This window comes from Protomyctophum parallelum (assembly GCF_964188405.1).
Source record: "Protomyctophum parallelum genome assembly, chromosome: 17".
Taxonomy (NCBI): Eukaryota; Metazoa; Chordata; class Actinopteri; order Myctophiformes; family Myctophidae; genus Protomyctophum; species Protomyctophum parallelum.
In genome coordinates, this window is record NC_139719.1 from 21,497,245 (window position 1) to 21,522,358 (window position 25,114).

Sequence of the window (25,114 nt, forward strand, 5' to 3'; positions counted from 1 at the left end):
ACTCTGACAGATCTGCCCCTCCCTGTAAGCAGTTATAGTGTGGTTGTGTCAGGTGAGTCGCAGCATCAGAATAAACGTAGAGTAGACCTGTTATCGATCCTACAATGTTTTGCCCCTGAGCTTTAGCAATGTTGTGCAGTGCTAGAAAGGACATTTTAATTCTTGGTAAGGGTATTATTGCGATGGTTCAATTATGAAGCCATTCATATTATTTGAAGGTCGGTCATATATCGGCAGTTCTGGGCAACTTGGATTCTGGGCAATCTGCCATTATATGGTTATCAAGATAGTGAACTACTGGAGCGCAGACACATAGTCTCGCTTTGCCAGACTGTTGACTTTCACAATGTTCAAATGCTTCCATCATACAGTCTGGAGCAACGGAAGCTCTATCATGAGTAAAATATAAAGCGGAAGTAAGCCTCCTCCCCTCTTCTGTTTCGTCTATATACAGTCGCGCAAATTTATCCTAATATAAATTGAAATCATCTCAGCATGGATCATATGGCTTGCTGCTCAGCAGAAATAGAAAAATAAAATGTAAAGATATTTTAACACAAAAATTGCCCATTGATTTATTGAGAATAGAGATGTAGTGTCCAGCGTTTTTGGACGATTAAAAAAAACAAAACCTCACTAAAGATTCCCAAAGACTTACCCAGACGTCTTGGGCACCACAGGGGGTGATTATAAAGACATCTGGAGACTTCCTGGGAATTACAATGTGTTAAAATGTATTTTCGTGAACGGAAATGCCAGCTTCCTTACTCGGATTTCGGGAGGTGTAGTTCCAGACTCTATATGGCATTCGGAGATTGTGGAATAGTTGTCTGGCTACGCGAGACTACATGCACACAGAATTTGTGCATTTATAGTAGGATTGTCTTTAATGGTGTATTAAAAAGTGTATCTTGAGAAATTAAGATCTTTATTTCGATCAAGGCATAACTTGTTTTAATTATGCTCTCACATATTGCAGGCTCTTCATTGTATGTGGTTGGAGGAGAGCGTGGTTCAACCAGTACAGCGATGTGGCGCTATGACCTCAGGGAACCTGTTGTAATTGTAATTGAAATATCACTATCAATGTCATTATTCAATAACTATTATGATTTATTTCTTTACTGTCACTTTTATTGTATTTATTTTTTCTTCATAATCCTGAAAATACATGTATTTGAGAAATTTTGAACACCCCCCTTTAAATATAATTTTAATTTTGTGTTGAAATTAGCAAAAAGACTTACAATAAAGAATAACATTGAGTAACACAAAATCAAACAACATTTTAACACAAAGTGCACTATATGAATGCTGAGTGATTTTGAGTGATTTTGATCATGTTGGTATCATGGTCAGTATCATGGCCACTATCATGTTCGTAGCCTGGTTAGTATCATGGCCAGTATCATGTTAGTAACATGGTCAGTATCACAGTCAGCGTCATGGCCAGTATCATGTTAGTAGCATGGTCAGTATCACGGTCAGCGTCATGGCCAGTAGCATGCAAATGCCTCATGCCATGACCTTGCTATGCCATGATACTGGCCATAATACTAACATGATACTGACCATAATACACTGATCATGATACTGACCACAATACTAACATGATACAGTATCATGGTCGGTATAATACTTACCATGATGCTAACCTTGATAATTGTTATTTGATTTTGTGTTGTGGTTTTACTTGCACATCACTTTTATTCCTACATAGTCTTATTTGCTGATTCCAACACCCAATTAAAAAGTAAAAGGTGGATGTTTCTAATTGTTATATTTCTCATGTACATCATGTATTTTGTAATAAAATTACTACTATGAAAATGCTAATACAATTAAAGTGACGGTAAAGAACAAAAATAAATAGACTTACTGAAAAAGCAATAAGAAGTTGATCATCAGTGGTCAAAACAATATTTAAAAAAAGCATTGATTCAGAATTGGCTGAATTGGACTCATTGCACCTGTTTATAATCTTCCGATTAGCAAAATGACCATGTATATCCTTCAAATGACGAGCTAGAAATCCTGTTAGCTGGAAATCCTGAAAAGCTGACGAAACTAAGCCAACGTCAGTTGTACCGGTGTACCCGCTAGTGATAGTGATTTGAATGTATGCATCTGTTAGCATACATCTAACTCCCGGTACTAAGAGATGGCTGTCCTCACAAATGTGTAGGAACGCGGTGTCCCTTCCAATGACTCATGGCTGCAGATGGCTTCCATGGATGTGGCACGCAGTGGATTCGGTAAGACTGTCAAAGTATGACTTTTTTAAATATAGGGTTTGCTTTGGTTATTAAACCAAGGGAGAGGCTGCATGTGTCCATGGTCATCAGTCCTAGTGATCAATTTTTTGTTTCTTGGACCAAGGCCTGGTGATGCTGGATGGCTATATGTATGCAGTGGGCTGTGGGGTCCTTGACCTCATGTCTGGGAACTACCCCGTGTTTGTAGAACGGTACGACCCCGACATGAACACCTGGCAGCCCATGAGGTCTGTCGACATATCAGATTGTAAAATCTCTTCCCGTGATGTGATCGCACTAGATGGACTGATCTACCGTTTTGGTATGGAACAGGTTTCTGTATCTTCAGTTTCTGCCTGTTCTTTAATATGTAATAATAACAAAGGATTGGGACATTTTTAGCGAACGTGTTTTCTCAATGTCTCATGTTTTGTCATGTGTGCTCCTGGGCCCTTGTTGTCACTATTGTAGGCACTGTTACGAGTCTGCCACACGGTGTACTTCTGTCCCGGGTGAAGAAGTACGACCCTGAAACATCTATATGGACAGACTGTGCACCTATGCAATTTACTCGTACTGGTTTCGCCGTCTGTACACTCAAAGGAAATATCTACGTTATAGGTATCATACCTCTTCTTAATTCCTCTTGTTTCCCTAATACTCACTTCAGCGTCACTGTAGTTTGGGCACACAGTAGAGCCAACCAACAGTTACTATTCTGTTCATTCCTGTTCATCTAAATAGGTGGTGCCTTTGCCAATCCTCCAATCCTCAATTACTCAAATTCGGACTTGGTGGAGTGCTACAACCCACAGACCAACCAGTGGCGCATGTGTGCCCCCATGAAACGGCGACGCTTCATATCCGGTGTGGCTGTGGTGGATGGAAATATCTATGTACTAATGGAGTCGGAAGAACCCTGGGCGCGGTAAGATTCTGATGCGCCATGAAAGGTTGAAATGGGTAACTGCTTGTGCACAGTCACACGAGATATTTATCTGATGGCTACTTTTTTCTCTTGTAGCGGACTCTGTGACATTGAGCGGTACAATGATGAGAGCGACACGTGGACAATTGTGGCGGAGAAGACCACCAAACCTTTCATATGTGATGAGTCTATGAGCTGTTTCTCTCTCAGGCTGGCGGATGTATATGCACAGGTAGAAGACATTAGTACATAGTAGTATTACATAGTAAAATGGTCCCATAAGGGTCCTATTTGGTACCATTTCTGAGGGGCGCCTCCTATGTCCAGCTTTGAGGGTCTGTGTAAACACAAACATTGAAGACAAAAGTGTACAAGACAAAAGTGAAGATGCAAATTGTTATTGACCAGAATGAGATGATGTATATGACAGTGGCTCCCAAACTTTTTCATGTAAAGGACCCCTAAATTGACAATTGACACTTGACTGTTTCTACATTTTATTGTTTAAAGCACTTTGGTCAATCTCTGAGTTTTCAAATCTCAAATCCAGGGAGAAAATAAGTTGTATTTTAAGTAGGGACAAAATTTCAATGGATTGAGCAGCTCTAATATGGTGGGGAGGTTGTTCCATAGCTCTTGGGCTGCCACCGCAAAGCGCGGTCACCTCTTGTTCTGAGGGTTATGGTTGTTGGCACAGTCAGCAGTGACCGGACAGCAGACCTCGGACGTTTGGGGGGTTGTAAGTAACGCTGTATAAATTCAACTGGAGTTAACCCAGTGAGCTGAATTGCCCCCAGTCCCCACGCAACAAATGGTTATTTCTATGGATGTGAGTCAGACACATTCCGGTGGTGTGCAGTAGATTTTTTAAGTAAGATTACTGTCCTTTTTCTAAAACACTACTAAGTAGATATTTTCTACTCTCTAACTATGTCGATGTGAATTTTAAAACCTTGTTAATTTTACTGATTACAACCTTTTACAAAGAAGAAATCTTTTAGATTGTTTTTTTTTTGGGAAGAAGGAAGAACTAAGGTTTCGGGGTAACATTGTTTTATCTGAAAGTTATTTTCAAAGCCATATATATATATATATATTTATTTTTTCCTCTGGCTGTGTTATTTTTGTTTAAGAAGAAAGAATGCAACATAACTAGCAATAATTTGACCGGTTAAAACAACCACACCGTTTTGTTTTCTCGTTATTAATTAGGTTCATTTTTGAACAGAAGTCGTTGTTGTAAAGGGTCATGATACATGGGCAATGTTACTAACAAAGGCGATGTATATTAATTAACAGTTAATAGACACTAGTCCATAAACTTGGAAACATGAATCTTACCTGTTCTCACAATAATTGTTTTGTATTCCTTTGTTATATTGTTTATGCCAGCAATGTAAATTGTACTTAAAATAAGTTTCATGGTATGTTATTGGAAGGAGATTGTTTCATCAAACTGTTGTGTCCACAAGATGGCAGACTTTAGCAAATAAAAAGTGGCTGAGGAAAAATGTTTACAACTGCATCAATGTGTTTTTCTAGGGGTTATGGGTTAAAATGGCTAATAATAGAATTGGACTTAATGACCATGGCGATGCTGTGTGTACAGAGTTGTGTGATGCTTGGACAAAATGTAGGGGTAATCTAAAATAGTGGCAGAGGTTCTGCCCTGGCATGCTGTGTGTGTGTGTGTGTGTGTGTGTGTGTGTGTGTGTGTGTGTGTGTGTGTGTGTGTGTGTGTGTGTGTGTGTGTGTGTGTGTGTGTGTGTGTGTGTGTGTACTAGTTAAGCTACTGTTAGCTCTGGTCCATAGCTCTAATCCCGTTGCGGCATTGGAGCTATGGATCAGAGCTAAACTAGTATAGGTACAAGGATACTCTTTTATTAACAATTGGTGGCCCTCAAAAGGACCGTTTTGTGGGTGGACCAGGCTGGTGGCTCACATCGCCAAGTCGTGCAACTGAGTTCTGTGACGGTTGTATCTCGCCCGGCTGCCTCTCCCTCTACGACGACGCCGCCTCTGACCCTGGGAGCCTGAGGAGCTACAGGAGTCAGTGGAGTTGGAGACGGTGATGGAGTTGTTGAACGTCTTCTTCCTCCTCCACCTCCTCTTCCTCCTGTTGGAGGAGCTAGACGGCGCCTCCGTGCGGTCAGAATGGTGGTGGGTAACCTGACGGTCAAGCTGGCTTTCAGGAACTTTTCCCATCGTTGGCAGGAAATTATGTAATATTGGTTTCATGTTGGGTGGAAAGTTGTTTCATAGACTTATAAATCACTGTGGTTTTAAACATCTGTTATCTGGTTTAGTGTTTCCCTTTGGAAATCATCTAAAATATAGGGGGAATATTCTTTAGCAGCACTTTACTCCCCCTAGTGTCACAATAGTAGAAGGCATTGTGACCAACTTTGAGGAGGATGGATGTGTGAAACTGGAGTCATTAAAGTTAGGGGAGGAAGGTTGTAACATGGGAAATAAATAATGCTCTCATTACATCGCCAAAATACTAGTGTAAAATATAATATAAACCGTACTCTCAAAATGTAATCTGTTTTTGTGGCCGCAGAGGTCCAGAGTGGAAATGGGAAAGGGGTTGATCTCTGCATTTAACCTACCATAGCCCAACTATATAGGAGCAGTGGCTGCTATTAATTAAGAGGAGCAGTAAGGGTTTAACAGGTTAGCTCGCAGGACACATAGCCTACTGTAGTGTAGACCAGGGGTTGGCAACCTTTTTGACATGGAGTGCCGTGTTTTCATTTTCTTGATAATCAGTGTGCGGTATCAAGATAAAGTTTAATTATGTCACCACATAAAAATTGTATATTTCCATCTGATTTTGATTGTCCATAGTACATAACCTTTTTATGTGGCCTATCACAGACTCAGAGCCCACCCATCTCAGACTCGCTCCCCACTCCCCAGTCAGAGCCCAGAGTTTGAGTGAATGTAGAATTATGTGCAGGGAGTAATTTATAATATAGATGTGAGGGGACTTCATTTCACAGACTTAACTTTTTTGAATAAGTCTTAATATTAAAATAAAAGATCTCTCTCACACACTTGTGCCAGTGACCACCCGCCCTGTGCCAATGTTGACACCCGTGTCTGAGGTTGCCTACCCCTGGTGTAGACCAGGGCCATGGGGCGAACAGAGGACCTTCTACCGCGCGCGTGTGTGTGTGTGTGAAATAGTTGGTCCTGGCAAACCGCAGCCCTGTTCTTATCTACCAGATATCTTCCTCTGACACCAGAGTATTTGACATCAGGGGGGAGATGCCACGGTGACAAAACCTCACTGAATACATGTCTGAGAAAGTGTACTTTAAGCTGCTAGGTAAAAGAGATACATGTGAATGCAAACTAATCCAATCCTAACCCTAATACCAGACACATCAATGCGTGTCCATGCATGGAATCTTCTGCACACCTAATATGCATCTGTAGTACACCAGATGCATGCGCAGATATACCTGAATAACGTACTATTACTGTGATAAATACCTCATTTACACAGATAAATGACCTCAATACCTGCTTCGGTTCTCCCACCACAATTGTTCTGATTGTAGTTTGCATCAAAATTCTAAAGAATGACTATGATTTTTTTAAATCTTTACCAGGTTGTCACCCAAACCAGTGACTCTTATTGGACACTTCTTTGCTGTGGCCTTGTACTTCACCTTGAGTCCTGAAACACAACCTCAATCTTTCAACCCCTGTCAAACGCTAGTTTTTGTTTTGGCATGTGACAGTTGAGAATCTGATTCCTCACTTTAGCCAGCATGGTGTGCTTTGCAAACGTCTACAAGCCATATACATGTTATGATATATATTGTGTTTATTTTGTGGCATTTTATCTTTTGGTAGCTTTAAGTCCTTGTAAGTTAAAGATGTTCGCCAATAGACCTTTTTTCACAGTAGCCATATTTATATTACACTATTATTATATGTACTTAGTTTTGATGCTGATTGATGTTTAATAAAACTGTTAACTGGTTTGTTAAAATTACACCATACTAGTCAATGTTGAAATACACCACAATGTATTGTGTAAGTTGCAAATAATAAATTGTGAATGAGAAATAAGTCAATAAGTTGGAGATTTATTTGATCAACATGTTGATTTCCAACATGTTGTAACCGTTTTCTTTTTCCTTTTTTTCAGTTCTAGACTAATTTATGTAAACAGATGTGCATTAAATGGAAATATTATTTCAAATCTAGCTTAACAACCATAACTACATCTATTATTTGAATAGTGCTGTAGTCAATTTTATGCTTTTAATGTGGCTGAGGCTTTGGGTAGAACAAGCCTCTCTTTCACAGTAGCTGAAACCTTCTGAGACAAACTGTGGCTGGTTATTTAGTACAACACTACAGCAGTGGTGGAAAGTAACTATGCACATTTAGTACTGTACTTCAGTACAATGTTTAGGTATTTTTACTTAACCAGAGTATTTCTATTTTTTTACACTTTATACTTACTTTACTATTCTAGTACATCTCAGAGGCAAATATTGTACCCTTTTTTAACGCCACTACAATTAACGGCTTTACTAGTTTCTCTGAAGATTTAAATTATAAAGACAAAACATACTCAATTAAGCCCTTTTAAAAAAATAGCTGATCTAGAAGTTAACAGCACCTTGCATCACGATGTTACGTCCTTGTAGAGATGCTATTGATTGATGCCAAGTCAAATTATGATTACAGGACTTTTACCGGTAACAGAGTACCTCAACATTACTACTTTAAATCCAATAAAGAATCTGAGTGCTTCTTCCACTACAGAAATGATAACCCATATGATTGCTTTAGCTACATGTAACAGGACCCTCTGGGTCATACACATGCAAATGTATACCCCTATAGGTTGAGTTCAATTAAGATTCAGGATTTTAGGGTGTAGTCTGGCAAGTTCACTGAACTTGGTTTATTTACTGGTACCACAACTATATACAATACAATTGATTACAGGATAATAACATTAATAAACTATAATATATATATATATATATATATATATATATATATATATATATATATATATATAGGCCTATATATATATATATATATATATATATATATATATATATATACACAATAATCACAAGTAATAAGAGCATAGGCATAATACAATAATAAGGTAATAATATATACAATAATATGACAATATTCAGGATAAGTCATTGTAAATGCGGCTACTGCGGCTGGTCAGCCATTTCCACAGTATGTTTCCATAAAATTTCTGACCTGGATGGCTGGGTATATTGTCTATCTGTCCTGTACTGTTGCTGGGGGGTTGGGACAGTGCTGGTGTTTCTTCTGCCAATAGCCATCCTGGCAAGTGAAGTGGTGACACCTCCCTGATGGTCTTCATCCACTTCTGTTTGGCCTTCACACTGGATGCCTGAAGTACAGTCTTGTGAAAGGGGCGCTTTCCTGCCCACAGAAGAAACGTACCGGGGCCCCCATCAATGTTCTCTGTCACCCATAGGTCCGATGTCAGTACTTTATTTGTGTACTGGTATGTGGTTCTGCCAGCAGAGTCTTTGATCTCCTTGCTAAAGACCATCAACTTCTCAAACAAGAACAGGTGGTGGTACTGAGCCTTCCAGTTGAGAGACATGCGAGCTTTGTGGATGATAGACTTTGGTTTCCACACCTGGAAACGGTCGTGAAGTATCAAGTCCCCCTGGACATCCAGGTCCTCATCACAACCCACCAACATTGCAATGTCCATGGCATCATTTGCCTTCTTGGGAAAACTCAGCATCACCTCCAAAGCAGCCTTAATGTCTCCTCCCTCTCCCTTCCCACAGCAAGAGAGTAAGTCCTTCAGCAGGAGCTGGTACTTGGTGATTCTCTGTACTGGCTTAATGAGGTAGGAGTCAATAGAACTGGCTGCGCCCAGGCCATGTTTCTGCTGGATGTGGTCAAAGTAGCTTCCAGCGTGTTCCAGAATAAGATCACTGGAGGCAGGCTTGTTCTTGCAGTAACTCACATACATGCTGAACCTTTCAGCCCATGTCACAAAGCACTGTCCCACATCTTCTGGTAGCTGACAGTTGACCAACTCTTCCACGAAAATGTTGCTGTGAAAGTCACAGATCTCCTTGATGTTGCCGAAGACAATGTGTTCCTTGTTGAGGATGCCAGCAGGTATGTCCTCCTCTCCACCGCAGGTCATCTCCAACATGTATGTCTCCAGGCACTCACGCAGGTCTCTGATGTAGGCTCTCTCCGTTTGTAACAGTTCACCCATGATGAACGTTACCTTCCCGGCTGACTTCTTCTCCTCGTTGACCTTGTGGTTGTGCTCAGGCTGACGACCAAAAGACGACCGTTGCTGCCCCCTCTGACTCGGCAGAAACCGTCCCTTGTGAAGCACACTGTCTTCACTGTAGGCAACGGCTGATTCCGGCGATTCCTCTGGCTGCTGCTGGAAGTTCTCAGCATCCAACAACTCGAAGGAATCCAGCTTCAGCGCGGCAAACTTGAAGTACTCAAACTCCCGCAGGTCTAACTGGAAGAATTGATCCCTGTTGAAGAACTGCTCAACGTCTCCAGAGGAGAGCTGCTTCCGTGTGTTGCACTCCATCATCACCATCTCTGGCGCAAAGGAATTCATCTTCAGCGATGTGGACATCAGGAACGATATGACGCTCTACAATAACTGCTGCGTGATTTATGACCAAAATATGCAAATTAGGCGCGGCCACTCCCAACAGATGAATGGTCGACATGCGACGCGTTTGAGTTGCGTTGTACCTGCAGCTTCACCTTGGCTGACTGTAAACGAGACGAGCGGGAACTTTAATTTAGAAGTTTTGTTTTAATATTTCAATTTCTTTGAGTTTGTTGCAATAAGACATTTTTACAAATTGAATCCCAGATTGTAGCATTAATCTGCTAAATGCTAACATTCAATGGATTCAGTTTTTAAATTAACCTAAAAAGGTCTCTTGTTTGTAAACATTGGTGGCGCTTTGGGGTAAAGTTCATAATTGTTTGAAGTGGGAATTTCGGGACAACTCCCGAACGGCCGGTCCAGTCCAGGCCGGTCTGGGCCAGCCGTTTATAAAAATAAATAAATATATATTTTATATTTTATTTTGAAGATACACAATTATGCTTCGTAGTACTGTGTTGTCGGCCGTGTCGCGCAACTTTAACATGCACTTGCAGAGAGACAGCGGCAGCGCGCTGGACTGGCCTTCCTGGGGGTGGAATCTGATTGGCTCTTGGTGGTGTCATTTCTCTTTGCATCCCTAATGATCCCTCCCAGCCACTGCAGCCAGGCAGGCATCATCAGCTGTTTTTTGTGATGATTTGATTGAGAGAGAGAAGAACTAGTGACGGGGAAAATGTCAAAAAGAAAGAGTGGTGGTGAGAAATAAATCGGTGGTGCAGAGAAGATAAGACTAAAAAAAGAAAACAGCTTCAGGCAGATGCATCTAAATATGCAAAAATAACAGACCTATTTAAGGGTGCAGGTCCCAGCACCTCAGCAGCCGAGTCGACCGACAACACAACAACAGGTGGGCAGTTGGAAGCACGTTCAAAATGGCTAAATAGCAGGCGATGCATTTGGCAACACAGTCCAACACTTTATGAATGAGGACAAATACTTTGTAGTCCAACTCCTTATAATGCATGCTCAATGCACAATGATTCTTGTATTGTTGCTTGTAAATTGTTCATCAGCAAATTATCAATATCAAGTCTATATGATAAATAATAATATATAATAATAATATAATATAATAAATACATTTAATCATTATTATTTAATATTAGCAGCAGCTCAAAAAGGTGGTGGTGAGGAGGTGGTTGACTTGGAGGAGGTTATAATGAGGACAAATACTTTGTAGTCCAACTCATATAATGCATGGTTGAATGCACAATGATTATTGTATTGTTGCTTGTAAATTGTTCAGCTAATTATCAATATCAAGTCACTATATGATAAATAATAATATAATAAATACATTTTATCATTATTTAATATTAGCAGCAGCTCAAAAAGGTGGTGGTGAGGAGGTGGTTGACTTGGAGGAGGAGGAGGTGGTGGTAGAGGAGGAGGAGGTGGTGGTCTTGGACTTGGATGAGGAGAACAGTGCAGCAAAAACCAACACACAACTGACAGGTACAGAAAATGCATTTTGTCAGGCTGGGTAGGCAATTGTATTATGCATATAATTTGAATATGTTTTTGTTCCAAGTCGAATCATACAGGAACTATGAGCCTATGCACTATTGTTTATTTTAATGGCCTGCTCGATTAGACACCTATGTTCTTTCAAATGATAAAATTAGTTATTGGCAGTCTTATTGATGGGGCTTACTGATGTGTTTCATCATACAGATGTAACAGTCCAGTCATCACAGACAGAGGCAGGGTCTCTTGTGGAAGCTGAGCCAGACTTGGGAGATGCAGGCTTTGTTTTTTATGCATGCCCAGCCAACAGAGATTTAAATCTTTTTTTTTCTTACCACCCTCAACAACCCCCCAGAAAGGGTAAAAGTATATATAAAACCAAAGACGGTATAGATCTTCCGGGTGCTTCAAAACGCCACTGAGCAACTTCCTCTGACATGAATAGCGGAGGGGCGGAGCTTCGTGCCAGTTCAGTCTCTATCCTTTTAATACTCTATGGTCTATAGACTCCAATGCATTCCGTAAACTTCCGGTTCAGGCCTTTGTCACTATTCGCCAATAAAACTATGTAGAAGAGCCGCCATTGGACTGGCCCCATGAAGGTAACGGAGTTGTCGTAACTATGGCTTATCTTCAGCATCTCCTATCCAATCAAGCCGGCCAATCACAATTTGTGTCCTCACTTTTGTCTTCAATGTTTGTGTTTACACACTTTTGTCTTAAATGTTTGTGTTTACACAGACCCTCAAAGCTGGACATAGGAGGGGCTAGCGCCACCACCAACTGAAAGACGTAGTAATGACTAGCATCATCCAAGGAAGAGATGTCTTCAAGAAGACTACACTTGAGGTACACACACACACACACACACACACACACACACATATATACACAAATGAGCAACAAAGACATCAAGAGAATGAAATGAAATCAAGCTACTATACTGTGTATAATTCAATTAGTTTATAAATTATGAAGTAAGTAGACATGTCCTTCAGCCCCAAATCTCCACTAGATGGTGTCATGTGTGTAAAGGCTCATACATAGTCTGGATTTACGGTGGTGTGGTGACCACCGAACTACAACATGACGTCACGAGCTGCGGTGAAGAGCAAACCACCGCCACCGTTCCATGTTATTTCAGCTCCGGTGGTCAGCTCACCACTGGAGCGGTGGTCACCTCATCACCGAAAATCCAGACTATGAATAGGCCTTAAAGCAGCCAGTCTATTGAGATTGATAGTAGAACGCTAGCGGGCTCTAGTGGTGCTCGGAGGAGCTGCTTTCACTTCACTTCATGATGACTCTTCGGGACTGCAGTGCAAAGTGTCTCTTCTCCTGTCAGTGTTCACTGCGGATCAGCAGACTGGACTCAGCGCTATTCAGGACCCCCAAATTGATATGTATTTGCATTTGGCCAAAGAACCCCATCTGAAAAGGTTTTGTGCCAGGAATGCCCAGAAGAGAAGATTTATGTAGATATGTAAATTATTCAAAGGTTTCCAAACATATTGGATATTCTTAAAATAAATCACACCCGTATGATGTGAGGGGCGCTCTTGTCATCGTACAAATTTACGTCGTATTTGGCGGACATTTGACCTAATTTCTCCTTTCATACTAGTAGCGGCCCTCAAAAATAGCAGATGTACAAGCGACCTCCTGTGAGCTTGTACATCTGCTATTTTTGAAGGGCCAATTGGCCAACATATAACATTTGGATAAAGTGGTTAAAAGTATTGTGATTCCCCCTGGAGCCCCCCTCAAGGACCCCTGGGGGTCCCCTAGGGCATTCTTTCATTCTTTATTCGGATCCCCATTAGCTTCCGCTGCTGCGGTCGCTAGTCTTCCTGGGGTCCACACAGAACATCACAACAGAAAAACAACATACAATACAATATACATACAAACAACTGACACTTGTCTGTCTAAATCTAAATTCAATTACATTAGAATACCAAAGATATGTAGATAATGTAGGTTAAATATCATGTACAAAAGCACATCAGTCCAATTGTGTGACCACTTTTGATTTTTTTATGTTAACAGATAATGAGTTCCACTGTTGGGTGGCTCTATAAATAACAGATTTTTTAAGTGTTTCTGTCTTTGGTTTTGGAAGTTCCAAATACCCTGAGATGACCTGTCTAGTTTGATATCTATGCTTTAGACCTGAACTAAATAATTGATCTCTATAGAAATCTGGCTTTCCCTCAATGATTGCATTTCTGGTAAGTTTTATAAGACTATTAGTTAATTTAGTTAGCCATACTAAACTGTGGTGCATCCTAGCAACATTGGTTTTAAAAGAGCATTTCAGCACTAATCTTGCAGCTCTATTTTGTGCTAGCTGGAGTTTTTGTATATCTCTTTTAGCAGCAGAGGATCACACAACCATACAATACTCCAAATGTGAAAGCACTAATGCCTGTGTTACCTCCTTTCTAATGAATGGTGTAACATAGGGAGAGCATCTGCGTGTAACCGCAATACACTGCCCCATTTTTACAACAACAGAATCAATTTGATCCGACCAAGTCAAGCGCTCATCAATTGTGACACCAAGTAACTTTATTTTATTAACTTGCTGTATTGGGGTCCCCACCATAGTTAAACTCAGTCGGGAGTCTCCAGCCAGCATATGTTTAGTTCCCAAAGTGGGGTCCGGGGACCCCCAGTGGTCCATGAGGGAGTTCCAGGGGGTGCCCAGGTAAATGATAGTTTGGAACCAAATGGACCCTTATGGGACTGTAACCCTGAAAGTGTACAGGTCCATTTGGTTCCATTTGTACACTCTCAGAGTTAAATTAACATTTTACATTCTTACAATATATAAAAGTTTAAATGTCATTTAATGGGGGTCCGTAGACTAATGCATGTCAAACTGGGGGTCCTTGAAATTAAATGGGTTGAGAAGCCGTAAAGATCTTCCCTTATGGGGGTCCCTGGAATATATTTTCAAATGGGGATCCATGGGCTAATTAGTGTCAATTTGGGGGTCCTTGACATGAAAAGGTTTGGGAACCACTGCTGTACACAATTAGGTTTTGTTTGAGTGATTTTGAAGCTGACTGTTTTTGCATGTAGGAACAGGTGCTGCCATTGGATAAAAAGCACACCTATAACGGCGACCAAGAGAGGGCTTAAACATAATGAAAGAAAACATTCCTGCACACTGTCATCATCAAATGTAAGAAAAAAAAATGTAATGGGAATATAACAACGTTTGGATATTAGACATTTTATTTGAGTGATTTTTATGAGTTTTTGCATGTTATTTAAGCAGATGAGCATTATGTTTGTTCGGTGTGGTTATTTTCTTATTTGATTACCTATGTACATGATTTTGCATTGGTTATCAGGTTATACTAAATAATAACGTAATACATTTAACATTGCATTTTCATGCACAGCTTGGCTGTGTAGAGAATGTGCTACAGTAAATGTACCGTTAGGTGTTCATGAATTATTGTCTATAACCTTGTTGCACACTCTGGGTTCAAATTGGGATTCCTGTTGCCTGATTGCATATTCTCTGCTTTTGTCAAACATTGATACAGCCTCAACAGCTGCAATGAACACCAGCTCCTTCACCGTGACTGCAGACATTAAGTAAAAGGAATTCAGCTTCTTGGACATCAAGGTAACTTCAACTCCAGCAGCAAGAAACGACTTAGGTATGTGATTTCCACGTTCAGTGTGGATATACTCTTGACACAAACAGCTGTTTAGATTAATGCTAATTAATGTTTAAGGTAATTAAGAATGGGTCTAAAATCCATGCTAGTAGTTGCTAGAGTTGAGGTCGTACTGATCCTGACCTTAATGAACTGTAGTTTGAAGGGTGACACTAGAGGCAAAGCCATGGGGTCACCACTGTCAGTAGGATTCTTTATGTTATTAGATTATGATATCTGTGTGAAATGTTATTTGGCTTCCGTGTGATGCTAGACTCTAGCTCTAGCACCACACTTAACCACACATTTGCTCTGAATATCGGAGCAAATTTTGGAGGACTTAAAACAAATAATCGACCTCAATAGATCCCAGAGGGTAAGGGTGAATGGGAAGCTGTCTGGTGAACTAACATCATCCACCGGTTAACCCCAAGGTTGTGTACTCAACCCCACTCTTATATATCCTGTACACAAATTATTGCAGAAGTCAATATGCAGACACATTATTAAATTTGCTGATGATTCTGTCATTGTTAGTCTGTTGGGTGACGGTGGGGTCAGCCATGGCCCAGTTGTGGATGATTTTGTTTCTTGGTGTGAAGAGACATTTTTACAACTCAACGTCACAAAGACATGTTGATTTTCGTTGATGTCCACCTGCTCCTCAGAGCAGTGTTATTGATGGCCAGTCAGTAGAGTTTGTATCTAATTACAAATATCTCGGGACAATAATAGACAATCATATCAACACTGAAATGGTGTGTAAGAAAGGCCAGCAGTGGCCTGGGCCATGGCTCAGTGGTCCAGGCACCTTGGCTGGCAATCCAGTCTGGCAGTGTGCCGCTGGTTCGACTCCCGATCCCGACGGCCTTTACTGCATGTCTTCCCCCCCATCTCTCTCCCCATTTCCTGTCAGCCTACTCTCTGTCCCTCCATAAAAAATATAAAATAAAGGCTGAAAGCCACAAAGAAAAAGAAAAAACATAGAAAGGCCAGCAGTGCCTTTTCTGTCTAAGAAAGTTGGCCAAATTTCAGGTCGATAAATCAAATTCATGATTTTATTTTATAGATCTTTCATTGAGTCTGTCCTCACCTTTGCTGCCATTTGCTGGTATGGTAACCTCGGTGTCAGACAGAAAAATGCGGTGTTGTTAAGGGGGCCAGCAAAATTGTGGGGGCAAAATTCAGCTGCCTGAGTTATTTATATGATGAGCAGGTGCTAAAAAAAATCATAATGTATTAGAGCAGACAGCCCTCACCCCCTATACCGGGAATAGAATATGAATTCCTGCCATCCAGCCAATGGCTAAAGACCCCTGTTACAAAAACAAACGGGTACAATTTTTCATTCATACCTACCTCCATCCGAGCCATCAACAAGGGAAGCAGGAGGAGGAGGTAGATGACAGAGTTACCGCATGACAGCATGACGCATGGGGTCCCCGGAACATCCAGGTCCCCAGGAACCGACGAGGTGTGTATAATATTAACCCATTAAGGTCTGAGACCAGATTCTACAAAATGTCTTCTCAATCATGACAGTATTCTGAAAAACCTATGTTTCTATGTCGGTGGTGTCCAACCATTTTCATGTCAAGGACTCCCAGATTTTTCTGAATTTGGCTGCAGACCCCCATCTGAAAATATGTTGTCCCCCCCCCAGAAGCAAAGATTTTAGTTAAAAACATTCTCTCTGAAAGAATATTCAAAGATTTGTGCCACATGTTCATGTTTTTTTATTCCTTTTCTCTCCCCCAGCTCTCCCTTCTCCCTCCCACACAGTGTATTAAAGTTTGCTTTTTTTAAAATAGCTTTTCTCTCCCCCAGCCCGCCCTCCCTCCCAGTATACATTGTACTGGGAGTTCATAAAAAAAATTGTTAATAAATGCGCGTCCTTGCACAGTGACTTACCTCTGCCAAACAATTTATTCACAGTAACATATAATTTTTGTTTTTTAAATGGCTGTCTCTACAAAAAAAAGTTTTATATATACTGGTGTAGAAATATTTAATATGTTTATTTTGTATACTAGTCTTAAAAGAGCCTTTGTGTTTTGGAACTTGGATGACTAGGATACGTCATCTTGCCAGGAAACGGCACCCACTCGAGAGAAGGAGGTGAAGCATTTTCTTCTGAAGAGGTGCTCCAGTGCAGCGTTGTTGCTTCCCACTCTTCCGTCCAACGGGGAACCTCTCCCTCCACGGGCCGGTCCACAGCTGGTGTTGGAGCAGCAGCACGTCCATGGGTCCTGCCTCTCCTGAGGAGGTTATGCAGGACACACGTAGCCTTGATCACTTATTGTGACATGTGTGAGTGCATGTGTACACAAACACACACACACACACACACAACATTAAACCTTCTGAATCGTTTGGTACGCTGCTGTGAAGTGTTTAATATTGATAATATCTAATTTCATGTTATTTATAGGGTTGAGAATATCAATAGTGTCAAATGTGAATATACACAACATTTAATAATTAGAAGGTTGTACTTGTATGAACGAGTGACAAACATAAAACCCGTCCTCCTACAGTAGATACAGTTAATGCTATTCAGTCAGTCCAACAGAGCAGCATAAATTACTTTTGTGGCCATTTCATGTTTTCTTTAATGTGAAATATTCATTGAAACAGCCTCCATATCAAAGATAAATTATGTTATCATAATGATAGGACAACTTAGCATGAATATCACTTCGCTCAATTAAATGATGGACACAACAAAGCTCGAACAGATAAAAACGAGGTTTCCTGATCCTTCGTAAATGCAAACGGCTTTGGCAAAGGGGCCTAATGTTACAGTGTCTATAGTGTGGTTCTATTGGTTGGGGGACCTGACACCAATAGTGTCGTGATACTGTGTTTTCTGCAACTACTATTTTTTATGGTGAAAATACCTTCTGAACATGCAGCTTTCTCTTGATCATAACCCTGTTGTATAGCAGACATTTTGCATCTCCCCCAATTCGATTTCAGGAGTCAAAATTGTTAGCATGGAGTTAACCCATGAGCTGAATTGCCCCCAATCCTGACGCAACAAATGGTTTTGTTTTTTAAAAGAACTAAGGTTTTGGTGCCATTTGCATATGGAAAAATTGGAATAATGCATTAATCTGTGGTTTGTGAACAGGCAGTTTTTTTATTACATCAATATTAACCCAGTGAGCTGAATTGCCAGTCCTGACGCAACAAATGGTTTTGTTTTTTAAAAGAACTAAGAACTAGTATTCGGTGCTATTTGCATATGGAAAAATTGGAATAATGCATTCATCTGGACAAATATGTTTTTCTAACAGCTGACAGCTTTTAGAAAGAATAAAAAATCCTGTAAAACAATATTTTGTTTTGAAAATGACACAATAGTAGGAATGACCCATTTATTTTATTTTTAAAGCCATATACTGTGCTGTTTGTGAACAGGCAGTTTTCTTTATTACCTCACTATGCTATGTTTTTGTTTAAGAAGAAAGAATGCAACATAACTAGCAATAACATGACGGGTCAAAACAACCACACAACCTGTACAGACAGGTGATTGTTTAGTTTTTTTCATTATTAATGAGTTTCATCTTTGAACACAAATCGTTTACATGCTTTAAACGGCCATGATACATGGGCAATGTTACTTCCAAAGGCGATGTCTATTAACAGTTTATAGACACTTATACCTGGAAACATGACAGCTTACATGTTACATGCACAATACATTTTTCTCTGTCTTAGTTATATTGTTAATGCCAGTATTGCTATGCCAGTAATGTAAATTGATCTGCAAGTTGTACTTAAATTAAGTTGTTTCATGGCATGTTGTGGAAATATTCCATAAGGCGATTGTGGCAGAAAACTGTTGTATGTCTTTGGAGTGTCCACAAGATGGCAGACTTGAGCAACTTAAACCAAAGTGTATGAGGAACAATGTTTTCCTTTAACAATCCAATCTTTTGTAAACAAAATAATAAATGAACCCTGAACTGAACTGTAATTTATTGCAACTGCATCAATGTGTTTTGCTAGAGGCTAACGTGGCAAATGATACAATTGGACTTAATGTTTGGACAAAATATGTAGGAGTAGGCTATTATCAAAATGTGTTTTGCAAAATATGCCTCATGGTGGCAGAGGTTATGCCCTGGCATGATGGTTTTGATTTGATTTGATGAATTGAACAATGTGGACCCTGTTGTAAACAAGTGTAATGCTTAATTGGGTCGTCCACTCACAGTTGACAGTCTTTGTATTGAGTTTGTGCTTAAAATATACTGTAAATTCTACAAACTGTTAATAAATATTTCAATCAATCAATCAATGGTGTTGGTGTGTGCACAGTTATGTGACCAGGCGTGACTGTTAGCTTGACCTAGCTCTGGTCCAGAGCTATGTTTGACCGTGCTTTAACGTTGCGCCCTAGCGGCTAGCCTGGGCTCTGCGCGCCGTGCGCGGTGCAGGTGTGCTTGGGGAGTTGGGGACCGTCCGCGGGACTCCAGAGTTGCCGCCGCTGGTCACTGATCTCTGCTACGGACGGTTCCCTAGCTTGGCTAGCTCTGGTCCATAGCGTTGGTTAAGGATAACGCCTAACTAACGCTATGGACAAGAGCTAACGGTTACCTGCGGGTCCCGCAGTTTCATACCGCACAGCTACAGTTTTGGCTACACTCTTTTATGTAAACAAGGGATTGGCCCTCAAAAGGGCCGTTGTGGTGGTAGTTTAAAACTCCATGAAGTCACAGAGACAGACTCCGCTTCCTCCTCCTCTCCTCCGCGACCGCCTGCATCTCGGAGAGAAGGCGTTGGAGTTGGAGTATCTGTCGCTGGATGTCATCAGCCCGTTCATGGAACGCCGCACGCCGCTTGCTCTTCTCTTTCCTCTCACTCCTCTTTCTCCTCCGACAACGAAGCCAGAGATTGAGAAGTTGGTAGTGATGGAAAGAGTCGAGCTCATCCTCGGTGTCAGGGTGGGTGACCACCAGGGGGCAGTCCGCAAAGGAATTCATCTTCAGCGATGTAGACGTCAGGAACAATGTGACGATGTACAGTAACTGCTGCGTGATGTATAACCAAAATATGCAAATTAGGTGCGGCCACTCCCAAAATATGATTGGTCGACATGCGACGCGTTTGTACCTGCTTCACCTTGGCTGACTAAACGAGACGAGCGGGAACTTACAAATCCGTCTAATTTAGAAGTTTTGTTTTAATATTACAAAAACTTTCTTTGAGTGGTTGAATCAAGATATTTTTACAAATGGAATCCCAGATTGTAGCATTAATCTGCTAAATGCTAACATTCAATGGATTCAGTTTTTAAATGAACCTAAACAGGTCTCTTGTTTGTAAACATTGGTGGCGCTTTGGGGTAAAGTTCATAATTGTTTGAAGTGGCTGTGATTTAACTCCGCAGCAATGGATTTGCATTTAGCATCTGTCAATATTCTGTTGCTAGCTTGCCTCTACGGCTCGCCTCCTGCGTCGGTGTTGCGCTGAAATGAGTGACCTGTTTAAATATGTGACCATATTGGACTCCACATAACTATAGTGACATCATCTCGGCACGTAACACATTTTACCATAACACTCACGTTGGAGTGCTCATTGAAGGAATTATTAAGTTTACATGTGTTGCTCCGTCGAGTACAAAGAGGAATATTGACCGTCTGGTGAATATCTCATTAAATACACGTTTATTGCCATAACTTTCAAATGGATATGAAACTATAGATGGCAATCTATCTGAAGAATCTGACCCAAAGTCTCAGCAATCCTTATTTATTGGGTGAGTCTGATTGTTTAACAACGATAAACTCAACCAATATTGCAGCTGTATGGAACGTTTTTCATATTTGTCTATATCAAGTCTTTGTTTTTAAACCACCATTGTCATGTTATGAGATTAGTCATATAAGCTCACAGGTCACTTTGATCAGGCGATCTATTATAGATTGCAAATTATATCAAAATAAAAATACATAATGTGATGGTCTTGATCCAATCATCCAAGCTAGGCTTGTGTACCATTATGTGTAATCACTGAGAAATCCCTAACACTATATGGACCAGAGCAAGTGATGGCGATTCTTTTGAACATTTCTGAATATCGTTGTTTTGTTGGAGGATAGTTCATTAACATTAGCCTCCAGTGAATCTATCAAAATAATAGTCTGACTGCTTGGTTGTGATGATGCTCTTGTCTGTGTTGTGTGTAGTTGAGTAGTTTTGTTTAATGTCTAGTTACTATCTTGTATAAGTTGTGTTCTATTTAGACTTAATTGTTATATGCTAATGTAATGTGCTTGGTACAGAGGACACTCAATAAGCCACAAATAAAGACTTGTCAACTGTGGACAAGACAGGTATTATGCGTAGTATTACTAGTTATCTGTTTTATATGCTTCTAACCTCTGGAAGTATCATTGTTGTCTAATGTTGTAATGTAGAAAATTATTTGACAATCATTCTATGAACAATCATCCTTTTGCATTTGTCTGCAGCTCCTTAGTGGCTTATTTGAGAAGAAAACACCCATCAGAAATAAAGATACAATTAAGTACTTATCATACAGACTTAATTGCTTATGAGTTACTTTTGAAAGTTTTGATTATAGCGTTCCAGTGAGAGGGATATGCAAATGAAATATTTCAAAAGATGAAATATTTTCTGTTAGAGACCAAGCAAGCAACAATAAGATCCTTTTGGATTCTATAGTGATTTACTATGGCTTATACACTTTTTAGTTCCAGGAGATTTACAAATTGTCACTTGAAATGACAAATAACTCATATCTTTACAGTAGCACACATATTGCCGGAAGGTTGTCAGTACGATTCCCACGACTGGTAGGAAGAATCCCCCAACTGTTCCAGTGGAGCTGCTCAGTGGCAATATGGTTGTACCTCTACATAATGTGCTTCTATCAGAACACATAAAAGTACCTTTGATGGTGGCACTCCACTTCTACTTACATACATACTATTTATACATACACACAAAATGTATTGTCAGATTACTGCGTCTTTTTGAGCGTTATCAATGTGTTTTGATAACGTGTAGTCTGGTCTAGACTAGAAATTGTTGAAAATAATTGCCTACAAAGTGTACAGATCCAGTCGGATACAGGACCTTGGACATCTGGGCACCTCGATGTAAAATGGTCTATTTTGTCTACTGTGATCTAGTATATCTATACGGTGCCGTACTCATATTAAATTTTTTTTTTTAAGATATTTTTTTGCGGCTTACGCCTTTTATTGATTTTTGAAGGGACAGACAGTAGGCTGACAGGAAACGGGAGAGAGATGGGGGAAGACATGCAGTAAAGGCCGTGTCGGGTCCGGGAGTCGAACCCGCGGCACACTGCGACTGGATTACCAGTCCGGTGCCCAGACCGTTACGCTACGGCCTGGGCCTAAATTGATGTTTTAAATAGACTTGAAAGCACTGAAAACAGCTTTGTCTGGGTGCATTCATTGTTACAGAAACATGACTCAAGCTGAACGACAGGCCTTCATGGATCTGAATTTCTAAAACAAGATACCACAATTGACATTAAACCAGCAGATGAGGGGGGAGCCATAGTAAATAACTACAGAATCCAAAAGGATGTCTTATTGTTGCTTGCATTGGGTCTCTAACAGAAAATATTTCATCTTTTGCAGGCCATCTCAAACCCATTTTGCAGATCTACATTCCTACATAAGGGATCCAGTGACTTCCTCCAGAAACTCAAGGATTTCAGACCAGTAGGTGACGTAACCTTTCATGTGGAGAGCCTATATGCCAACATTTCCCATGAAGGGGCTCTGTCTGGAATCCATTGAATATGTTCTGATGCAACGCTTAACTGGTGCTTATCCTACAATTACCGGTAATTGTGTCTTAGAACTGACCACTTTGGTACTACAAAATACCTATTTCCTTTTCAAAGTCAACTTTTATTTACAGAGGGTGAGCTGTGTGATGAGTAGCAATATTGCCCCCCTCTTAACTGTGGTCCCACAGGGATCTGTACTTGGTCCCCTCCTTTTCTTCCTGTACACTAAATGTCTGACAATCAACTGTTTCTATTCTTCCCCCCTCTGCTACTCAGGTGAAAGAGTGCATCATTGCATGCCTGGCTGACCTCTCACAGTGGATGTTTTCTCACCACCTCAAGCTGAACCCAGACAAGACTGAGCTTCTCTTCTTCCCAGCTAAGTCCTGCCCCATGCAGGAGCTAACTTTTTTTACAGAGTAAAAAACTCTGATGCTGGCATTCAAAGCAATCAAAGGTATGGCACCCCCATATCTTGCAAGTCTGATCGGACCCTACAAACCCTCCCGTGTGCTCAGATCAGCCGACGCAGGGAAGTTGGAAGTAATCGCTGGGACAACGCTCCACACGTTCCGAACTCTTCTCCCTTCAGGCTCCCAAACTATGGAATGCACTTCCTGTTGCAATTCAGACTCCATCAATAGCCTGTAGCACTTGCCCTAGCCTCGACGACCTTACAGGCGTATGCATCGGCTCAATTTATGTACCGGTAACTTGGATAGCATTTTATGTACTGTAGACATAGCACTGAGTCTATAGTATATGCGTAGTTTAATTATATTATATGCATAGTTTCTTTATATAGATATTCCACTGTTCTTAGCTTACATATGATTCATGAATGACTATTGTTATGTATTTGATGTATTACCATGTTTTGTTTTTGCTTACTGTAAATCGCTCTGGATTAAGAGCGTCTGCTAAATGCCTAAATTGTAATGTATACCTGTATATGGGGACATTTGAGAACACATTTGTATTGTGCCCAGAAAATCCATTCCATAAGCATGTCAAATTTTATAAACAATTTATATATTCTATTTTTATCATCTTCTCAGGAACTCGGCAAGACCTACACATGTTTCATGAATACTTCAACAGCTGCAATGAACACCTCTGCTTCACCGTGACTGCAGACATTAAGGAAATCAGCTTTTTGGACATGAAGGTAGCTTCAACTCCAGCAGCAAGAAACGACATGCTTCCTCACTCTCCACTGGCTAAGGAAAACAACAACACTGTTTAAAACACTCTCACGCTCTCAACTCAAGCCTATTAGTATTTTCCCAAACCCCAAGTAGCACACAACATCAGGTCCATACTGGTCAGGTCAGAACTCAACCCTCCCGGCACCTGAACCTTTAGACAATATCCTAAAAAATAGTTTCAGTGTCTTCGTATGACTTCTGATCAATAAATAAAAAGCATAAATGAAGAAATTAAAAGATCTGCACACCATTTGATGCTCCCAATAATATCTTTACTGAAGTGGTAACGTTTCGGGCCGTAGCCCTTCCTCAGTCCTTCAAGGAATGAGTAGACAATACATGTATAGCGTGACATACCACACCTGTGGTATGTCACAAGTGATATGTACAAGTCTCAAGGTATATCCAGTGCATAAGATATAAAAACACCTATATACAATATATTCATATTTGTCCCACACATTTACAGACATTGTAACCATACACAGAGAACTCAGGCTGACAAAGCCATCATACTGCTACCTAAGAGGCGCCTCTTGTATAATGTTTGGGACAAATATGAATGTGCAAGGTGGATGCCAAATGCAGAGATTTCAACAAAATATGGACTACTAAGTATTTTTATTTACTGAAGTCAGAGGTAATATTAATAATGATAACATATACTCTTATACCAGCTTGTCAAAACAATATTATGCAGGATAGAGTTCTGACCCTCCACTATATTTTTATTATAGTTATTTATATATAGTTTCTCTATCTAGGAGATAGTTCATGGGTCACTCAGTCAGTTAGGGTTCATTCAAAAGAGTTACTGGAAAATAAAATGTATAAATAGATTCACAGTTTATATTATAGTATAAATTAGGCTTAGGATTGCTATAAAAAAGAACTAATTGTTAAAAACATGAAATTAACAAAGAAAAGTGTGTAATGATAACACTCTTCAATAAACAAAATTGGTCCCTATTTCTAGCATTGTGCATTTGTGTGAGTCATAAGTACATTAAAAACGAAAGAAAAAACTTTAACTGTTTTCTGACTTGTATGACTCGTAGAAAATCTATTTTCACATGAG

At 40.2% G+C, this 25,114-nt stretch overlaps 1 protein-coding gene across 1 annotated transcript; it reads left to right on the forward strand.

Annotated features, from left to right (window-relative positions):
• Positions 1–1,026: 1,026 nt before the first annotated feature.
• Positions 1,027–4,703, forward strand: LOC310874395 (kelch-like protein 36). Its single transcript, XM_083787174.1, has 6 exons — positions 1,027–1,065; positions 2,186–2,255; positions 2,380–2,577; positions 2,727–2,876; positions 3,000–3,183; positions 3,280–4,703. The coding sequence occupies exons 1-6, from the start codon at positions 1,030–1,032 to the stop codon at positions 3,434–3,436; spliced, it is 795 nt and encodes a 264-aa protein (XP_083643300.1). The 5' UTR covers positions 1,027–1,029; the 3' UTR covers positions 3,437–4,703.
• The last annotated feature ends 20,411 nt before the right edge of the window (positions 4,704–25,114 follow it).

Excerpts from the sequence above, each read along its gene's own strand:
- LOC310874395 (XM_083787174.1), top strand. The coding sequence starts at position 1,030 with ATGTGGCGCTATGACCTCAGGGAACCTGTTGTAATT. Across the intron at positions 2,877-2,999 it reads AGGAAATATCTACGTTATAG|GTGGTGCCTTTGCCAATCCT; the intron begins GTATCATACCTC and ends TCATCTAAATAG. Across the intron at positions 3,184-3,279 it reads TCGGAAGAACCCTGGGCGCG|CGGACTCTGTGACATTGAGC; the intron begins GTAAGATTCTGA and ends TTTCTCTTGTAG.